The sequence below is a fragment of the Argentina anserina genome, chromosome 3 (assembly GCF_933775445.1).
Source record: "Argentina anserina chromosome 3, drPotAnse1.1, whole genome shotgun sequence".
NCBI lineage: Eukaryota > Viridiplantae > Streptophyta > Magnoliopsida > Rosales > Rosaceae > Argentina > Argentina anserina.
In genome coordinates, this window is record NC_065874.1 from 24,083,491 (window position 1) to 24,100,713 (window position 17,223).

General features: G+C 38.1%; 1 protein-coding gene across 1 annotated transcript; it reads right to left on the reverse strand.

Annotated features, from left to right (window-relative positions):
* Nucleotides 1-4,624: 4,624 nt before the first annotated feature.
* On the reverse strand, nt 4,625-10,246 carry LOC126786099 (glucomannan 4-beta-mannosyltransferase 2). Its single transcript, XM_050511811.1, has 9 exons — nt 9,506-10,246; nt 9,291-9,389; nt 8,776-9,028; nt 7,539-7,649; nt 6,681-6,817; nt 6,429-6,542; nt 6,145-6,344; nt 5,835-6,050; nt 4,625-5,287 (listed from the first exon to the last, which is right to left on the reverse strand). Exons 1-9 carry the CDS (start codon nt 9,833-9,835, stop codon nt 5,125-5,127), a joined length of 1,623 nt encoding a protein of 540 aa, XP_050367768.1. The 5' UTR covers nt 9,836-10,246; the 3' UTR covers nt 4,625-5,124.
* Nucleotides 10,247-17,223: the final 6,977 nt, after the last annotated feature.

Here is a 17,223-nt window from a genome sequence, read left to right on the forward strand (position 1 = left end):
GAAAACTGGAACCAACATTATCCCCTTCATTCAGGTTTTCTGTTTCCCCTTGTTTCATGAATGCAAATAAGAAAGAGAGCCTTTTTTTTTTAAGAAAAAAAACTCCAACTAGAGAAGCATGTTGGTTATCAACAAGAACGACTTTGGACTTTTAGGCATCATCATTTTCTGCATGATGTTCGGGGTTATGTAATTAGGAAACTACACATATATCTCATCGCATATCTCATCAGCTTCTTTGTTGGACTAAATATTGGCTATGATCCTCGTGCTGATTTGATATCGGATGCATTTCACTAGTGAACTGTGTGAGTACTCCCCTTCTACACATGCTTCACCGCTAATCACTCTACAAACTTGGTTTTCTATTCGTATATCTGTCGAATAGATGTGGGATGGTGATGCTCCTAAACTAATAATGTGTTCCTCCTTAAATTGTGCCATTTATCCTCATCTCATCAGCATCATCATCTCCATTCCCATACTCAACATACGTGTTGCAGGATTTGGTACTTATATTAGATATGCATAATCACTGTGTTTACTAGTATATGAATTGGAGGATTTAGTCCCAGCCATAGGACACATCACATGCAGTGTGAGTGGAACTAAAAGTTCTCTACACTCTTTCCCTTTCTGATTTTTAGTCAATTCTTATACTGTTATACAATATTGGGTAGATCCGTAGAGCTTTCAAGGCAATTATTCTAATTCTTTTGAATGATTCAACGACAAACTTTAGACTTATTGTAGCAAAAAATGATACATAAGATCCACATTTCCGAACATACACGTACGTTCAAGAAAATATAGCAATATGATATAGGAAGAAGAAAACTATAAAACCACTTATTTGTACACAATTCACTCCTCTTTTTTTTTTTTTGAGAGTCTGGTTACACTACACAATTCACTCCTTCGACTTGTAGCTAGCTATTTAAAACAAATTGGGATCTTAGCTTTTTATCTTTGTTAATAATAATAATAATAATATTTGTTGGGATCTTAGATAGCCTGTAAAATTAAAAATAAACTTGAAGGCTGAAGCTGCTAATCCATTCGTGACTGAGCTTGGTATGAATGAGTTCATAATTAGAAAGCTTGAGACTCGATCGACATCTAATAAAGACCCTTTGTAAGTCTGGGTCGAGTGAACTAGTGACAGTTGTGCACGCATTACATGTTGATCCCAACCCAAGATCCATTACATGAATGATTGATAGTTGTCGATCTCCATGCATGTGTGTAATGACTGAACCAAGCATTTCTTAAACGAAAATCTACTGTCTATATTATTGTACAAGGAAATGAAAGATGGAAACAGAGAGAAAGACATGCCGTGATGCCGAGATGTGGAATATTAATTAAGTGGGCATGAGACCCCATGCCATTATATGATGTTCCAGGAAAAATTGAGGCAAAGATCCATCAAAGCTTCCAAAGACAGATATATGCCAATGCCTTAAAATTGATGCTTCGATCGATTTATAATGGAGAAGGAGGCAATGGTCGAAACAAGAAGGCTAAAGACAGCGCATGTGTAGCGCACTCTGAGAGGACTCCTTACCCACTTATTAAAGACATGTATGTTCTTATTAATATTAGAGTAGCTATCACTGAAAAATCTGAATCCCAACAATTCTTGAAGATCTGAGGTCCTATCATCAGCCATACTAGTTACCGCACAATAATCAAAGGCAGATATACATAACTATAACCCTAACCCTAGTATAACCCTAACCTGAATCATTTTTTGCCGAAGAACTAGCTAGTATTCCAGAACTCTCTAACTAGTTTGAACAAGAAAAGAGAATTAATTACATAACTGTGCATGCCTCAGAGGTAACAATGGGTAACAATCGAATTAATTACAAGAAATCGTAAACCCTAAACCCTAGCTGTCAGTTAGCTAGGGATTGTCTCTAACACTCTTACTTGTAGTTCTACAAACTTCAGTCTACAGTAAACCACTAAGAAAAGGAAGGCAAGGAAGTCTCGATGCAAACCTCTATGACTATGACATTTGAGCTCCATTACGAAGAAAGAAAGTTTCTATTGTGTTTCTGGGCAAGCCAAGCTACCAGACTTCGTTATATTCTCTCTGTGTCGGTTGGAGACACAGTGGGACCAAACACGATGAAGATCGAACCCTATTTAGTCTGTTTTTTATTTGGAGCAAAATACACATGCTATTAACCTATTACCTGTTTAAACCTCATTATAAACAATTTAGGTCCTCCATATTATATATGAACATTCCATTAAACTAGCTTAGATTTAGATCACCTAGTTGGCTTTAGATTTTTTAATGTAAGGAAGTTGAAAACGACGACTCATCTGTACATTGATGCAAGCTAGACCTATAATATATGCTATCGTAAGCAAATCACTTGTTCAGTTTTTCGCCATAAAGATATCAATGATCAACCATGGAATGTGCTGAAGTTCATTTTCTTGCCGACACTTTCGTTTATATATAAATGTACCACTTCTTGTCGCAAAATAAGAGTCCTGAGCAAATAACATCAGAAGAAAAGAGAAAAAGAACATGGTAAAACACTAACACCGATCGAGTAGTATTGAGAGAATTGAATGAGAGATACAATTTATATTTTTTTTGGTTACATGAGAGATACAATTTATAAACAGATTAATCATATATATTTCTAACTCGTGAATTAAACTGAAACTTCGCGAGTGATAATCGGACTCGACAATCAGATCATTTTGACTATGTGCTTTTTGAAGTATACAAGTATGTGTATATATATTTAAGCTAATTGCAACTTATAATTACAATAATTGGCCGACATTATCTTTCGCGTGTATTGAAAAGTACACTGCTACCAAGATGAAATAAGAAAGTACATATGTACAATTGTACATTATTCCGATGCAGCAAAGTTCGTGAAGAACCAGTAACTTGTATATTTATGATAATAAATAATAATGTCATTCAGAAATACACTCTGTGATTAGAATCATCAGAGTGTATGCTGACAATATAGTGGCTGGCAATAATATGTAGGACGACTCAAAATCACCCAATGCATTCACTGATACACAAAACCAGGTATTTTACCATGGAGACAGACAGCAGGTGGGTTCTCCTAAGCTGAACATGGCCAGCTGCATAGACATTTTTATGAAATGCAACCATCGAATAGTTCTGCTATGTTTGATAACTACTATTCTTTTTCTTTCCTCACCTACTTGCTATTCATCATTATTTCCTCTTTGAAACACTTGATGCAGGCATAGCATGTTTGTAACGTTTCTAGTTTATCTCTCAACTAAACTAAAATCCAACGGAAGAGGGCTGTTGTTCCTTAATTTTTGTGTTCTTAAATTAGCAAAGAGGGTTGGTGTTTCCTTAATGAGTCCATTGTTTATGACAAACCTATCAGAGCAACTTGCTTCAGAAGTTTCTCCAAGAATATTATAAGACACTAGAGGAACTAATATATGTAAAATCTAAGTAGACAATTATTGATAACTTTTAAAGCTTCAATTATAAACTCTCATTGCCTTCCCCCTAAAAGCTGCAATCAGCATTCTCTTCTCTTTGTGTATTATCTTAAGCCACATTATAATTGCAGCTACATTTCTTGAGGTTATTTTGGTGATCAAATCTCACTCTCTCACTTCTGCACACCCAGAGACACGTTGATTCATTCAAAGTAAAAGTTATTAAGACAGATAATGACACTTGAACTGCAAGTAAGCAGCTACTTTTTTCTATTCTTCATAATCACACTCACCGTTGTAAGTTCGTAATTAAGTACAAATGAGCATATCATAGGATACTAATGATTGAGATAAGGCATATGAAAAGTGAATGGTAAAGGGTAAAGGGTTCCACTCACCTAGCCAGATCAATTCTTGTCTGAATTCTTTGTTACTTTAAACCTAGCATATATAATGGTTCAAGAACACCACCTTTTATGAATCTATGATCTATGATTACAGAAATGACCAAATGAGTGTACTCATCAACCTTTGTTTGTTGGGATTGTAGCTGGCATGGCTTCCTTTTCATCGACGGGGTATGGAGGAATGACAAATATAGGCAAATCGCAATCGGACGTCAACTTTCTACATACTTAATAAACGATCTACTTGCCTAAATACACGTAACTTGTTATTTTCATAAAAATGTTTGTTTAAACGTCACTATAAAACGGAAGTACGATGAAAATACTTGTATTTATGTGGATTTCTACTTTGTGCATGTTAAAGAATCATTGAATCCAAAAACAAACATATACTAGCTGTATAAAATTTTCTTGGATATTACTTGAGTAAAATGACCTGTTCTCTAGCTATGTCAGAGCCCCCACTAGTGTGTTGGGGGGGGGGGGGGGGGGCGGGTTCTGGAGAACGACAAATCTCTGACCAAAGAAACGTGGTAATGTGCTTGTCGAAGTGAAGAATCATCAATTGTTTTTTCTCACTATGATTAGAGTTCTGCATAGACAGCATAGTAATCATTGTTTCAGAAGTTGAAGAGCTCCAAAGAACAGCATTTCCAGCCTAAAAAAGATAAGCATGACTTGCTCTCTATTATGTATATATGTGTTGTACTTCAATCTTATACAATCTAGAGTCACAACTACGCAATGGATGAGGTGAAATGATACCAGACTTTTGATTACAACTTTCAACTATTTCATCCATGAGCTTATTACCCACAATCCAAAGAAAGTAAACTAAAACTGGCCAATCCAAGAAAGAAGAACAAAACTTAACAATTACAACCAATCTATTTGAAGAAAATATAACTACCATCTCCTTGTCCTTGAAAAAAATGGCATCTGCATCTTCCTGGAAATATATAACTGTATAATGTGTAGTTCGAATAATGACAGCATTGCTTTCTCTATGAAATTTTCCATGTTTACTCGAAATATCGCATCAGATTTCGCTGAGGAAGGCGCAGTAAGAACTTTTTCCACCGGCAAGATGAACTTTTAATGCGCTGAAATAATATAGTTGCAACCAACATTTGTTCATAGAACCCCGCTTACATGATCTTCTTGTAGAGAGAGGCATGGCATGGTGACAAACAATAAGAGGATTCTGTCAATTTAAATCTATATTGTTTAACTGCGAATTTTGCTGCCACTAAGAGCTGGGAATGATGGTCCCGACGTAGCCAAATCCACAAATCAAGAATGTGATGGTTTGGAGGAAGAGGTACACAAAATAGTTGTGCTTTCCATGTACATAATCGTAGCAACCACAGAAGAACAAAAACAATCCAAATCCCAGTTCCAACATGTGCAGTCTGTTGATGACAATCAAAGATTCAACATCAATAAAAAATTTCATAATCTGAGTAGAGGGTAAGTATAGAAATGTTGAAAAGAATAACCAAACCAATATAGGACAAGGCAAGAAGTAATTAAAAACCATATCTTGGGATTCATACCACTAACAGTTTAAACAAATTTCTAATCCCACATGTTTGTTCAATATTTCTCACCCTAAAATAATTATAGAGTTTATAAAGTCTTCTACTGTCATATGCTAGCCGTAGATTTATGTATTGACCAATGCAAAGATTCTTATTAACAATAATGAACTGGTAAAAACAGAGAAAAATATATTCTTACTTGTGGAGTAGGTCATGTTGTCTAATAATATAAGCATAAACTACATGTGGTTGGTTTAATTCTAATGCATGTTCTGGAGAAAAAGACAGGCTCTGGGTGGTCCAGTATCGATGAGGTGTCAATACAAATACTTGCCAGTTTCTATGCACATGACAAAGTAAATTAAGAATGACAGCAATTCTGCAGCAGAAGGAATTTCAAGTGTTGATAAAATTTTACCTGTTGCCAAACTTGAACTTTGGTTTCTTGAAGAATTTGGGGGCTGGTTTGTTCTTGGCAGCGTCTGCTGCTTTCTTGACAGTATCTCCAAGTTTCTCAGTGACAACCCATTCGTTGGCTCTCCCGGCTTCGAATAGGCCGATTAAAGTTGCCTTGGTCCGGTGCAAGGACATCACATTCTCAAAAAGGATCCAGTAAAACAAAAGGTGAATTGACCTGCAAATTGAAGAAGATTGTTTCATAAGCACACAAAGAAAAAATGTGAATGAAAATGCAATAAAGAAGAAACCAAATCTAGAGTCTACATTACCTTGGAGTTCCAACTGAGTTGAGGATGGTAATGATGGAAGGAATATAAACTGCTCCCCAAATTGGAACATGAACTTCAGGAACCAAAATGGTCACAGGAATCACCACACAGTAAAAGAAGAAAGTCACCATGTGGGCTATGACCTTCCTTACAAAGAAGAAGCTGTAGATGACATAGAATTTCTTCCACAATGTAACTTTCTGCAGCAGTAGAAAAAAAGTGACGTTAGAATATATCTGGGATTCATAAATTGTGTGATGATTCTGTCATCACATCAAACTCACCTTGTTCATTGCTATTTCCCACACCATTTTCCTAAAGAGATTAGCTGGACCACAAGACCATCGGTGTTGCTGGAAACGGAAGGCATTGAAGGTACTGGGAAGTTCACTTTTCACCTGTCGAAGACAATAGATCAGATTTTGAGTACGCTATATGACTTCAAGAAGATTAGTGCCAATTGATTAACCTAGATAGTAAAATGTTAAATTAATGCCCATAAAGCATAAAAGGTCATATTGATTTTAAGGATTTACCTGAAGGTCACCAAGGTACAAAAATTTCCAGCCTCGGAGACCAGCTCGTACAGCAAGGTCCATATCCTCAACTGTAGTACGATCTTTCCACCCACCGGCCTCATTAATAGCAGCAATTCTCCAAACTCCAGCAGTTCCTACAATATATCAGTATGTCAAATACAAAAGTACAAATACTAATGTTACACTTGTTACAGGAAAATTGAATGAATAGTATCCATTTCATGTTTTATAAGTTTTCATCTATGTAAGAAAATACTTTATAAGATACTAGTAGAACTATTTGCAATATGAAATTATGTGATAAAAACTTATTTACCAGGGGAAAAGCAACTTGACAATGAAAATGCATACTTAAATTAAAAATTAAGTCATGAATTGGTCAAGGATCCACTAAAATCAGGACAAAAACCATGATACAGTAAAACTAGAAAAATCATTGTGAATTGATCCTTGAGTTTGACTAGATCATATTTCCTTGTTTAAAAACCACCTTTGGCAACGGCTAGATTATAGGATGGAACCTAGCAATCAACCAATCCTTGTTAAAAAACAATCCTTATCAAACCACAACATGACTCTGCTGATGCTGATGATAACAAATTAATGACGATTATGATACTCTAACATCTCCCTGCACCTCAAGAGTTGTTGAAGATCAAGTCTTCGTTCGTCAACCTCAGTCAGAATTATATTAAAGTCACTCTCACATACCAACTAGGCCAATTAGTCCCCATCAAAGGATACTAAACAAGATTGTCCACATGTCAACCAGAATCAGAAAATGAAAGAACCAAACTTGGTCATGGGGGTGTCAAATTAAAAACAAACCAAACATGAATGAGAAAAGTAGCTCACCATTGAAGCCAAAGAAGGCATGTGTAGCTGACCCAACTTCTTGTTCAACTGTGAAATGGTAATCTAATGACATCTCTTGCATTCTTGTCAGCAAGCATTCATCCGCGTTTACTGCATAACCAAATGCCAATGTCATTACCATAATTCCCATCAAAAATAAAAACAAATAAAAATTCTATAAAATCTAATAAATTAGACGATAAAATTAATTAGTAATAAATATGGAAAATTGCGGCCCCCATCAATAATAGAAAAGAAAAACACAAAAGAATTAAAAAGTAGGCGGGGAAGGTGGTCGCGTGGTCACGTGACCACAAATCAGAGCCAGCCACGCTACACGAGCACGACAAACCCAAGTGTCGGTAACCAATCGAATGAGGTCCACCACAAGGCTTACAGTACACCAACAAGTAGTAGCAACACTATTACCAGCACGTGGCCACTGCACAAAATATCAGATTAGGGTACAATTACCAACATAGCCCCGCCAGATTTTAGGGAGAATTGACCCTGTTCCGGCAGACCTTGCTCAAAAAGATTTGACCGTCTGATCCGGACAAACCGGGTGTTGGTAGTAAATCTAACCCAATGTCACTCGCCGCAAAATGACACACCCCACTGCGCATTTCTAGCACCGTTTCCGGCAGTTCCGCATACTGAGGCAACGCACCACTTGCTTACATCCTAGATATTTAACGTGACATGTTGCGGTATTAAATTCAAAGTATCGTGATCGTGTAAAGTCTAAACAGAACACAATGTCACAACTTCACCAGCCAACATTTCCAAAACGGAATGCCTGTGCTTTCGATTATTTCTATATCTGGTTTAGGATCTCAGACGTAATGGGAACATCAAACACCTTGATTAATGGCACTAAATCAACCTAGTAAACAATTTAATTTTCAAGACGTGGGTGCCTTGATGTAGGGCGAAGTAGACAAACAAGTGTCATGATCAGGTGGCCTGCAACGGCGGGGCCACCCCGTGATTGAAGGGCTTCTAGTCTTCTACAACAGAGACCCCATCCCCCATGCAACACAACTAACCCAAACTCCCCGCCGACGAAAACCTAATGACTTTCCTTTCTTACCCTCAAAATAAAAACCCAAGACCACCGACACTTTCTGGGAAAAAAATTTAAGGGCGTGATTAAAGGGCTTTTAAAATAAGATTAGTAGGGATTAGTTAAGGGAGTAAATGGCGAGTAATTAGTTAATTAATTTAAGAAATTTACCGAATCTCCAACGAGCTTGAACCAAAGCGATTTCGGGGTTGTGGACCAAGAAAGGGATGGCTCGCCTGAGATAGTCAGGTTCAGGTCTGAAATCGGCGTCCATTATAGCAACGTACTCGCAGTGCTTGACGTAGCTTCGTTTCAGGCCTTCTTTCAATGCCCCTGCTTTGTATCCCCCTCTGGTTTCTCGGATTTGGTACACAATGTTAATGCCTTTGCTCGCCCACCTCTGACACTCTGCCTCCACCATTTTCTGCAATTCCAAATTTCCAATCAAGTTTTAGTCACCAACCCATTTTCATAAATTCGATTAAGAACAAGACCCATGTTGGAAATTTGACTCAATTATTGAAGGGTCTGCTCTGTTTTGTGTGTTTATTTTTTTCTACCATACACATTGAGGGTGGGCAACTAATGCACTAAACGACCCATGTCGGGTAACTAATGCAATCTCATTACTAGTTTTGGTGAAAAATTGAAGATGATGATGGATTGATGGGTCAGTATATACGAACCTTGATTGTAGGGTCTGTTGAATCGTCAAGGACTTGGATCACGAGACGATCGGACGGCCACGACAGCCCACATGCAGCTCCAATGGAGATCTTGTAGACCTGGAAAAAACACAGAACCATGAATTTAGGCTTTTTATCTCCAAAACGGACCCAGAAATTGTGTAAATGTAATGATGGTAATTAACAACTAGGCATTGCTCATTATCATTACTTACCTCTCTTTCATTGAACATAGGGATTTGAACAAGCACAACTGGGAAATTGGAACTGCCCAATTCCAAATCCTCCTGAATGGGCTCATAGTTGTAGCGCTGCTCTGGCTTTTTCCAGAACATCTTGACAAGAACAATGACCACACCCATGTAGACTCTCTCCATAAAGAGCATGAGAGCCATAGCTAGTGAGATATAGACCCCAACTCTGAGCAGGGGAACTATCAATGGCGCTTTGATAAGCTCCCAAATCAGCCCAATTTGGCCAGCAATGTCGAAGCTGCTCCCGCCCTGGAATGACTCCGGTATCAGAACTCTGGTACCGTCGGCCATTGTACCAGCTCTCTCCTTCTGTCCCTAGAGGGAAAGATGAACAAAGGGTAATTGGAACTGGAAGCACCAGATCTCCCTCACGCAATGTGATCAAATGATGGGAGGTAAATGAGTTGGGTGGGTTGGAAAACTGGGCAAATAGGCACAGCAATTGCTTGGTATCAAGAAAAGAACACCCAAAACAGGAAATGACTATGCAGATATAGATTGCCTGATAGTCACTCACTTCCTTCTCTTTTGTACTAACTAGGAAATGAAGTGAAGGAACCAAACACTTTCTCCCCTTCTTCTAAGGCAACCCTGTCTCAGAAGATCTGTGTCAACCAATACTTTCTCTGCTCCTTTGTTGCCAAAATGAAGCAGAGAAGAGAACAGGAGGGAGAGGCAGAGATAGAGAGAGGGGGAGGTGGGGGGTTGTGAAGGAGTGAGAGAGTGAGAGAGTTAGAGGGGGGAATTATATAGTCAGTTTTGACCCTAGTTGGGATTGTATATTGATTTTGTATTTAATGCATTTCCTCTCTTTTGCTTCTTTTCCAGTCTTCTAATTACTCCCTCTTTCTTTTATGAAGATCTCCTTTGGCAGTGAAGAGAAATACTCCATATTTTTCCTCTCTAGTTCTAAAGGGAGTGATTATTGCCCAATGTCAAATTTTTCTTTTGCTTGCTGAATATTACAGAGCCTACAGAAAGCTCTCACTAAGTCAAAAAGGACAGAACCGTCACTTTGTGGAATAATTAAAATTTCCCTGTTTTGTGAAAATCTATTATTGTAATTAGCTATAATTTTCCTACTAAATTGAGTTTTTACACCACAGTTTCTTCATTAATTATCAATTTTTCTTGTGAACATTCAAAAATGAAGAGGCGAAAATTGTCTCTTGCTATAATCTTCGAAATATATGAATTTTAGGAATAGTCAATAACTTCTTTTTTTCTGAATTTCTTGGTATTGTCTTAAATTTTGCATGTCTCTTCAAATTGACAAGAACACTTGTTGTGTTCCTTCTAAGGGTGGGCACGAGAGGGGATGGGACGGGACGGGACGGGGCTCATCTCACATCTCATCCCACTTTTTTGAATCGGGACGAGATCGGACGGGACGGAGGGTTTTAAGAATGCATCTCACTCGGGATTAATCCTGGTTGGGACGGGACGGGATCGGGACGAGACGGGACAAATCCCACCTTCCTATGAAGTTAAATATAAACCTATATTTTTACTTTTTCCTTAACAAAGTAACATTCAATAATGAAATTTTAACAAAAAATGTATATTATATTCAAAATATTATAATTTATAATTATTATTTGAGTTGATATAATTTTGGAGTTATTAAGAACATAAATTAGTTTCATTTTGATACAAATATATAAGAATTTTTAAGTTTTCATTAAAGGTGGGACGGAGGGACGAAGCGGGATAGAAATTATTCGTCTCACGTCACATCCCACTATTATGAAACGGGATAGGATCGGGACGGAACAGATGTTTTTAGACCTCCGTCTCGTCCCGTTCCTATGAATTTCGGGATGGATCGGGACGGGATCGGGATTTCCGTTTTTTATGCCCACCCCTAGTTCCTTCCATCCTCGGGGTCCAATAGAGTAAATTTTGAAAGAAACTGTCTCATGTCAACTCAAGACTGTGATGTAGCAAGATGTTGTTTCGTCCAACTTTGGTTCTCTTTCATAGAAAATAAAGATATTACCCGCTAGAATGTTGAATTTAGCTTGTCTGATATATTGAGGCTAATAGAGTAGCTCAAGTGCTTGTAAACCATGCTTTGAAACTCAAGTGAGAGTCCAAAGTTTGAGAGCTTATTCCATACACGGGGTGTGTGGATACACGGGTTTGGTTGGTGTGCACGCGCTATTAGTGCTACTGGGGTTTGGGGCTCTTTTTTGTCAAAAAATTACATAAAGGAAAAAGAAAAGAGAAAAATCATCTCATCTTCTTCCCTCTTTCTGCTTTTATCTGTAAATCTGCACCATGGTTAACATAATCATGAGCTCATGGCCTCTATCTCCTTCTCTTCCTTCGTCGTTTCAAAAGACCAAATTTCTTCCATCCTCAAGTCTCTATCCCTAAATCACTGACCGAAACCCAACTAAATCCCTCAACTCTCTTTGCGTAATCATTGCCACTCTTCCTCATTGTCCCGCCGCTGCCATTCACCGTCATAATTGCTCTACGAATTCAACCTCACCCTCCAGTTGCTCTGCCTACAAATTCGTCGATATCATGGTTGAGAGTTGAGACATATGAAGCTCTCTGCTGCCCACCCATCCATGCTGCCAGAATTAAGAACGAAAGGAATAACGATTTTAACTCGACCCACTAAGAAAAAAACCATAGAACCAGAAAACCTAACTACTTGGTGGTTTTTTTCCCAACGATTACTGGGGTGGTTGGTTTGCGAGAATGGCTCTGCTAACCTCGACTTGCCTCACTAAGGAGGCTCAAGCGCATCAGCCCCCATCGATCTACATTGTTGTCCACCTGTTAAATCCAACGGTTCACATGACCCGTGTATATTCACGGGCCGTGTACCGAATAATTTTCGCCAAAGTTTGATGTTGTTTTCAAAATTATAAGTGACGTCATTCGAAGTGATTTTATGTGAACTTGATCAAATTCTTCAAGAAGATAACCGTTTGTTACCGGCGTTACGGTCAGTGTTCTCCCCACATTGCTACTTGATCAAATTGTAAGTGTATTTTTGTTCTTCAACTCCTCCTTCTCCAACCCCATTGCCTCTAGCATCCATAAAGCTTAGCTTTGCTTTCTCCTTTAGACCAAAAGTGCCCGAGGTAGGGCATGGACTTGTTGCTGGTCTGCGCTCTTCGATTTCTTGTCGCGGCTTCCTCGAGACTTACCTCTCCTTCTAATTAGTTAAAAATCACGTTGGCTAATTTAGTAAAGTAGATAAGTTACAAGATAACAGTTAATCACAAGAAGCCAATCATATACTGGAAAAATCAATCACATACTGGAAATAAGTTCTTATACAACAACTAAGAAATTACTATCCTTACCCACAAATATACAACACAGCTAATGGAGGAGAAACATAGCAGCACTACCACTACTTACAGAGGGTAAACATGTTCGGATTCAAATCTGAGAACCCTTATCCAAATGAATCCTAAAACCAAGCCAGTTTTTTTTTTGGAACTGAGACAGTTAAGCAAATAGGACAACACCAATCCACTCAGAGCCAACGTCAATCTAGGGATGGGAGATTGATGGAGCTTGCAAGGTTTAGTTCATGGTTGTCACAACCCGAAAATTAACTACACAATTCCGAATTTCAAGGTTGTGATTAACTCTAAAATAACTTCAAAATATTACTCAGTCATCGTGAATAATACATCATCAATATATACAAAATAGTAACATAAATTGGGTAATGTAAAATTCACTCAAATCCAAATGGAAAACTACTTGACAATCCTCCAACAAAACTCCTCAAGCCTACTAATCACCACCTGCAGGTCTATCCCCTACATCATCAATTGGTGTACCGGGATTGTAAATACAAACTCGGTAAGCTTTACAGCATGTATAAGTAAATCAAACAATTCACAATTCACAAAAAAAAATCATCATCAGTTCACCACATCTTCAAGACCCAAAATATAAACCACAATAATTGGTTCTAATCCCTCATGGACCCTTGACCCAACGACAACAAGCTGAAAAGAATAACCACACACTCACAAAACTATATTCCCGATGTTACATCAACCTTCACGTCGCCCCTGAAAACAGATTGGCAAAAATATTACAGCTCTAGCTAATCATCCCCACACCCGGCCAATGTGTGGTTCTGACACTGCCTATCGTCACTTTGGTCAAGCAAATAGAAACTCACATTATGTCACTTTAACAAAACAAATATAAACTCACCATACGCCACTTTGGCAAAATCAATAGAAATTCACAAATAAAACAACACTCTACCGGAATGTACATTTTCTTCACTTCTGGCCCAACACCACAACAATTCATAACAAATAATCTAGTTTACCAGAAGGTATATTTTCTTTCTTTTCGGTCTCATCCTCCACAAAATAATCCACAACAACCTCAATATATTCCAAAATTAAATAAAATAACAATAGAATGATATAATATAATGACGTATATATGTGTGTATTACATTTACCATTAAATGCACATATATAGATCACTATTTATATATACTAACACGAGTTACTCAATTTTCAAAGAAAATATTTTACTTAAATATATAAAATGGTTATGCATTTAAAAAGTCACCGCCAAAAGTAACATTGACGTAGTGAGATTTTTACTCACTTTATCTCTCCCTTTGAGTATTCCACAACACCAAAGAGACGCACCTTCACATGACCCAACCATCACCTAAGTGACATAATCTTCACTTAGTAACAATAGAGACTAAAAGTAATTTAACTTAATTCGAAACTCACTAACTAACGCCCTCACTTAATCAGTGTCAACACCCTTAACAACAAACAATTTCATGTCAAAGTGTCTTGTTATTGGAATTTCCTCCCAAATCACCCAACCTTTCGGAATGGCAATAAACTCTACTTAAAACTACTTTTCCAAGTCTCACAATGACAAAACAGTGCATAATAAGAAAACTACACAGCTTCAGGGCACAAACACCAATCAGACCTCACAACTCACTGAAAATTCAAACAACGAAAATGGTGTTGCAGAAGCCATGAGTTGCCTGCCAATCACCCCACATCAAATCACCATTAACATCAAATTTCATCCACTCACTGCCTCAAACACTTCTAATTTGCAAATCGAATGAAGGGAAAGAGTGTTTATACCTTCAAGGACCATTAGAACCGTCAGAAGGTTACCGGGGACGCAGCTGCAAATTTCATCGATGCAACAACTATTGTTGTGCGTTGTGGCCCCAAATAACCTCCAAAGCTTGTGTAAACGTGACCTAAAGAGTGAAGGCGGTCGATTGCAGATGGCCTCGATCCCAAAACTCATCGCGACAAAGCTTGCAATGGTGACAGAATCTGCAGAATTTTTAGAGCGTCAATGTGGCTTCTAGGCGACAATGGGTGGTGTGCCACCTCCACAGAACTGAAGTAGCATGTCGTGTGGTTCCAGCGAGACCGACGGTGAAGGCCACTTCAGCCAGAAGCGAGAGATCGGCGGAGGAGAAGTCAACGCAGAAAAGGAGGTCGGGGTTGGGGTCGCACGATCTGTTTCAAAATTTTTGATTTTTGATTTTAGAGTTTCCAAAAATGCCCTTGTATACTCCTTCCAAAATTGGAAACTAAACTTCTGCTGCTAACAACTTTCACATACGACATCTAATTTATGCGTGTCATATGTCAACGAACTAGTATTGACGAGTTCTACGATTCTCGTAAAGAAAGTTTTCAGAGATGAGCGACGGATTAAAAGTCAACTTATGAGCCATGAAAGCTTAACGTTTTTCAGCTTTTTAATTCCGAATCACTTCGGTTTAGCAAGGTCTACTAACAAGAAAACGTAGAATGTAAATTTACTCAAATCACCATTTTAATAATTCCTGAGAAATTACAAGAAATATAAACAAAAATCAGGATTATTACCATGGTTGTGTAGGAAGGATCAATCTAAGGGGGACCAGATTTGGAAAATAAAAATAAATAAATGAGAGCAAAGAATAAGAACAAAGGGGAAAAACTGAAAATATAACTAGAAAAGGACGACCAACGATAGGCAATGGCCACAAGGGATCTTTCCAAACAACAAAGGGCAGGTTCACCGATTCTGGAGGCGGTTTCTCAAATAAAAAACCCACCGCAAGAGAAAAAGGCAAGGGAGGGCTAAGTATTTTTATGTTCTTATTTACATACCTCTCTTCTTCAGTGACTTCTTACCGGTACCAAGGGACTTGTCTTTCTAAACAACGAACCTTAGATCTTCAGGTTAGTGTTCAAATGGAACCATCTCCAAACAGTGCTTTGAACACTTTCCATAATCCAGGCTGTCATTCTCCATGTTCCTTCAAACATTGGTGATCTTGACTGGAGAAGGAAACTCTGATTCCTCCCTCATATGAATATGAGTCTTCTCTTTTTCAAAAAGAGCAGGCATGGCATCAAAGGGAGAGTTGAAGGTGTTTGATGTCGATTTTTCCTAGAAATTTAACCATTGGTGGAAGGGGGGTCGAGTTGTAGTTGTCAGGGATTCAGTCTCTTCCTTCTATCAAAGACAAAGAAGTTCGCCATGATCGATCTTTGAGCACCCACGATAATGACCTAGCAACCGCCCGTATTGGTACTCAACCTTAATCACATTGGATGGAAAAACACTAAGAAATATTTTTTAGCCACACTAGATCATGCAGAAGTAGGGTAAGGCAAACCCTAGCAATACCCCGGTTCATGACAGCTATGTCAACATGTAGAATTGTTCCTATGGTATTCCATACCAGCCTAGTTGTTGCCGCATTCGATAACGTTGTCGATAATTATTTGATTTCAGTCCAAATCCATACAAAGTAAAACATAATTTTACACACTACAACTCTCGCTCATTATTAAACATAATTTTGAACCGTTTACCGCGAGCCTGGTCCGCCGCTAGCATGGTTATACGCCGCATCGAGCGTACTACACAACAGAAGCTAGGAGTCGAAGACCACTGCTCTTGGGATATTCAGTTTGCCTACCAAATGGAACCGGGGAGTAACAAGTTCCTTCTCAAGCAACCGCAAGTCACTCAAGCCCACTCGGTCGTCTTAATGTTTAGAGGCCAACCTCGCGCCTACATGGAGACATAAGCTACATCAATTGACATAAAAGGAATATGTCGTAAGGTTTTTTTGGTAAAAATAAAAAACAAGAAGATGCCCTAAACGAGTCTCATTTGGTAGGCAAACTGAATATCCCAAGAGCAGTGTTAAAGGAAGTTTATAGAGAGAAAACTGTGCCACTCGTATAAGAGCATGTTTAGCAATGTTAATTGTAGTTCAATTAAAATTTAACAAAAATAACTTTAAAAAGTCATTTTAGTTAGTTAATCTAGAAAAATGTCGACATCAGTTATCTCTATTTTAACTTTATTTGAACTTAATGTATTCATTTTTTTTAATAAGGGTCTTGGTGTGGCTGCCCTTAAGCCTCAGTTAATGAGATGAATACATGGGGGGAGGGACATTGAGCCTGAACACATGATTATAAAGACCTGAAAAACTATAGAAATCTCTACACAACCATATATTCAAATATGCACCAACTAGCAAAGAGTGTTCTAACGACAACTCTATTTGCTTTAACAATACGATAACATAATGGAAAAATCATCAGTTGACATGTAACGCAAGTACATATCCTAATGTCTACTAAACTAGCTTTCCCACCATGTTGTCGTCGCAAGAA

Excerpts from the sequence above, each read along its gene's own strand:
- LOC126786099 (XM_050511811.1), bottom strand. The coding sequence starts at position 9,835 with ATGGCCGACGGTACCAGAGTTCTGATACCGGAGTCATTCCAGGGCGGG. Across the intron at positions 6,543-6,680 it reads TGTACCTTGGTGACCTTCAG|GTGAAAAGTGAACTTCCCAG; the intron begins GTAAATCCTTAA and ends TGTCTTCGACAG. Across the intron at positions 6,345-6,428 it reads GGGAAATAGCAATGAACAAG|AAAGTTACATTGTGGAAGAA; the intron begins GTGAGTTTGATG and ends CTACTGCTGCAG.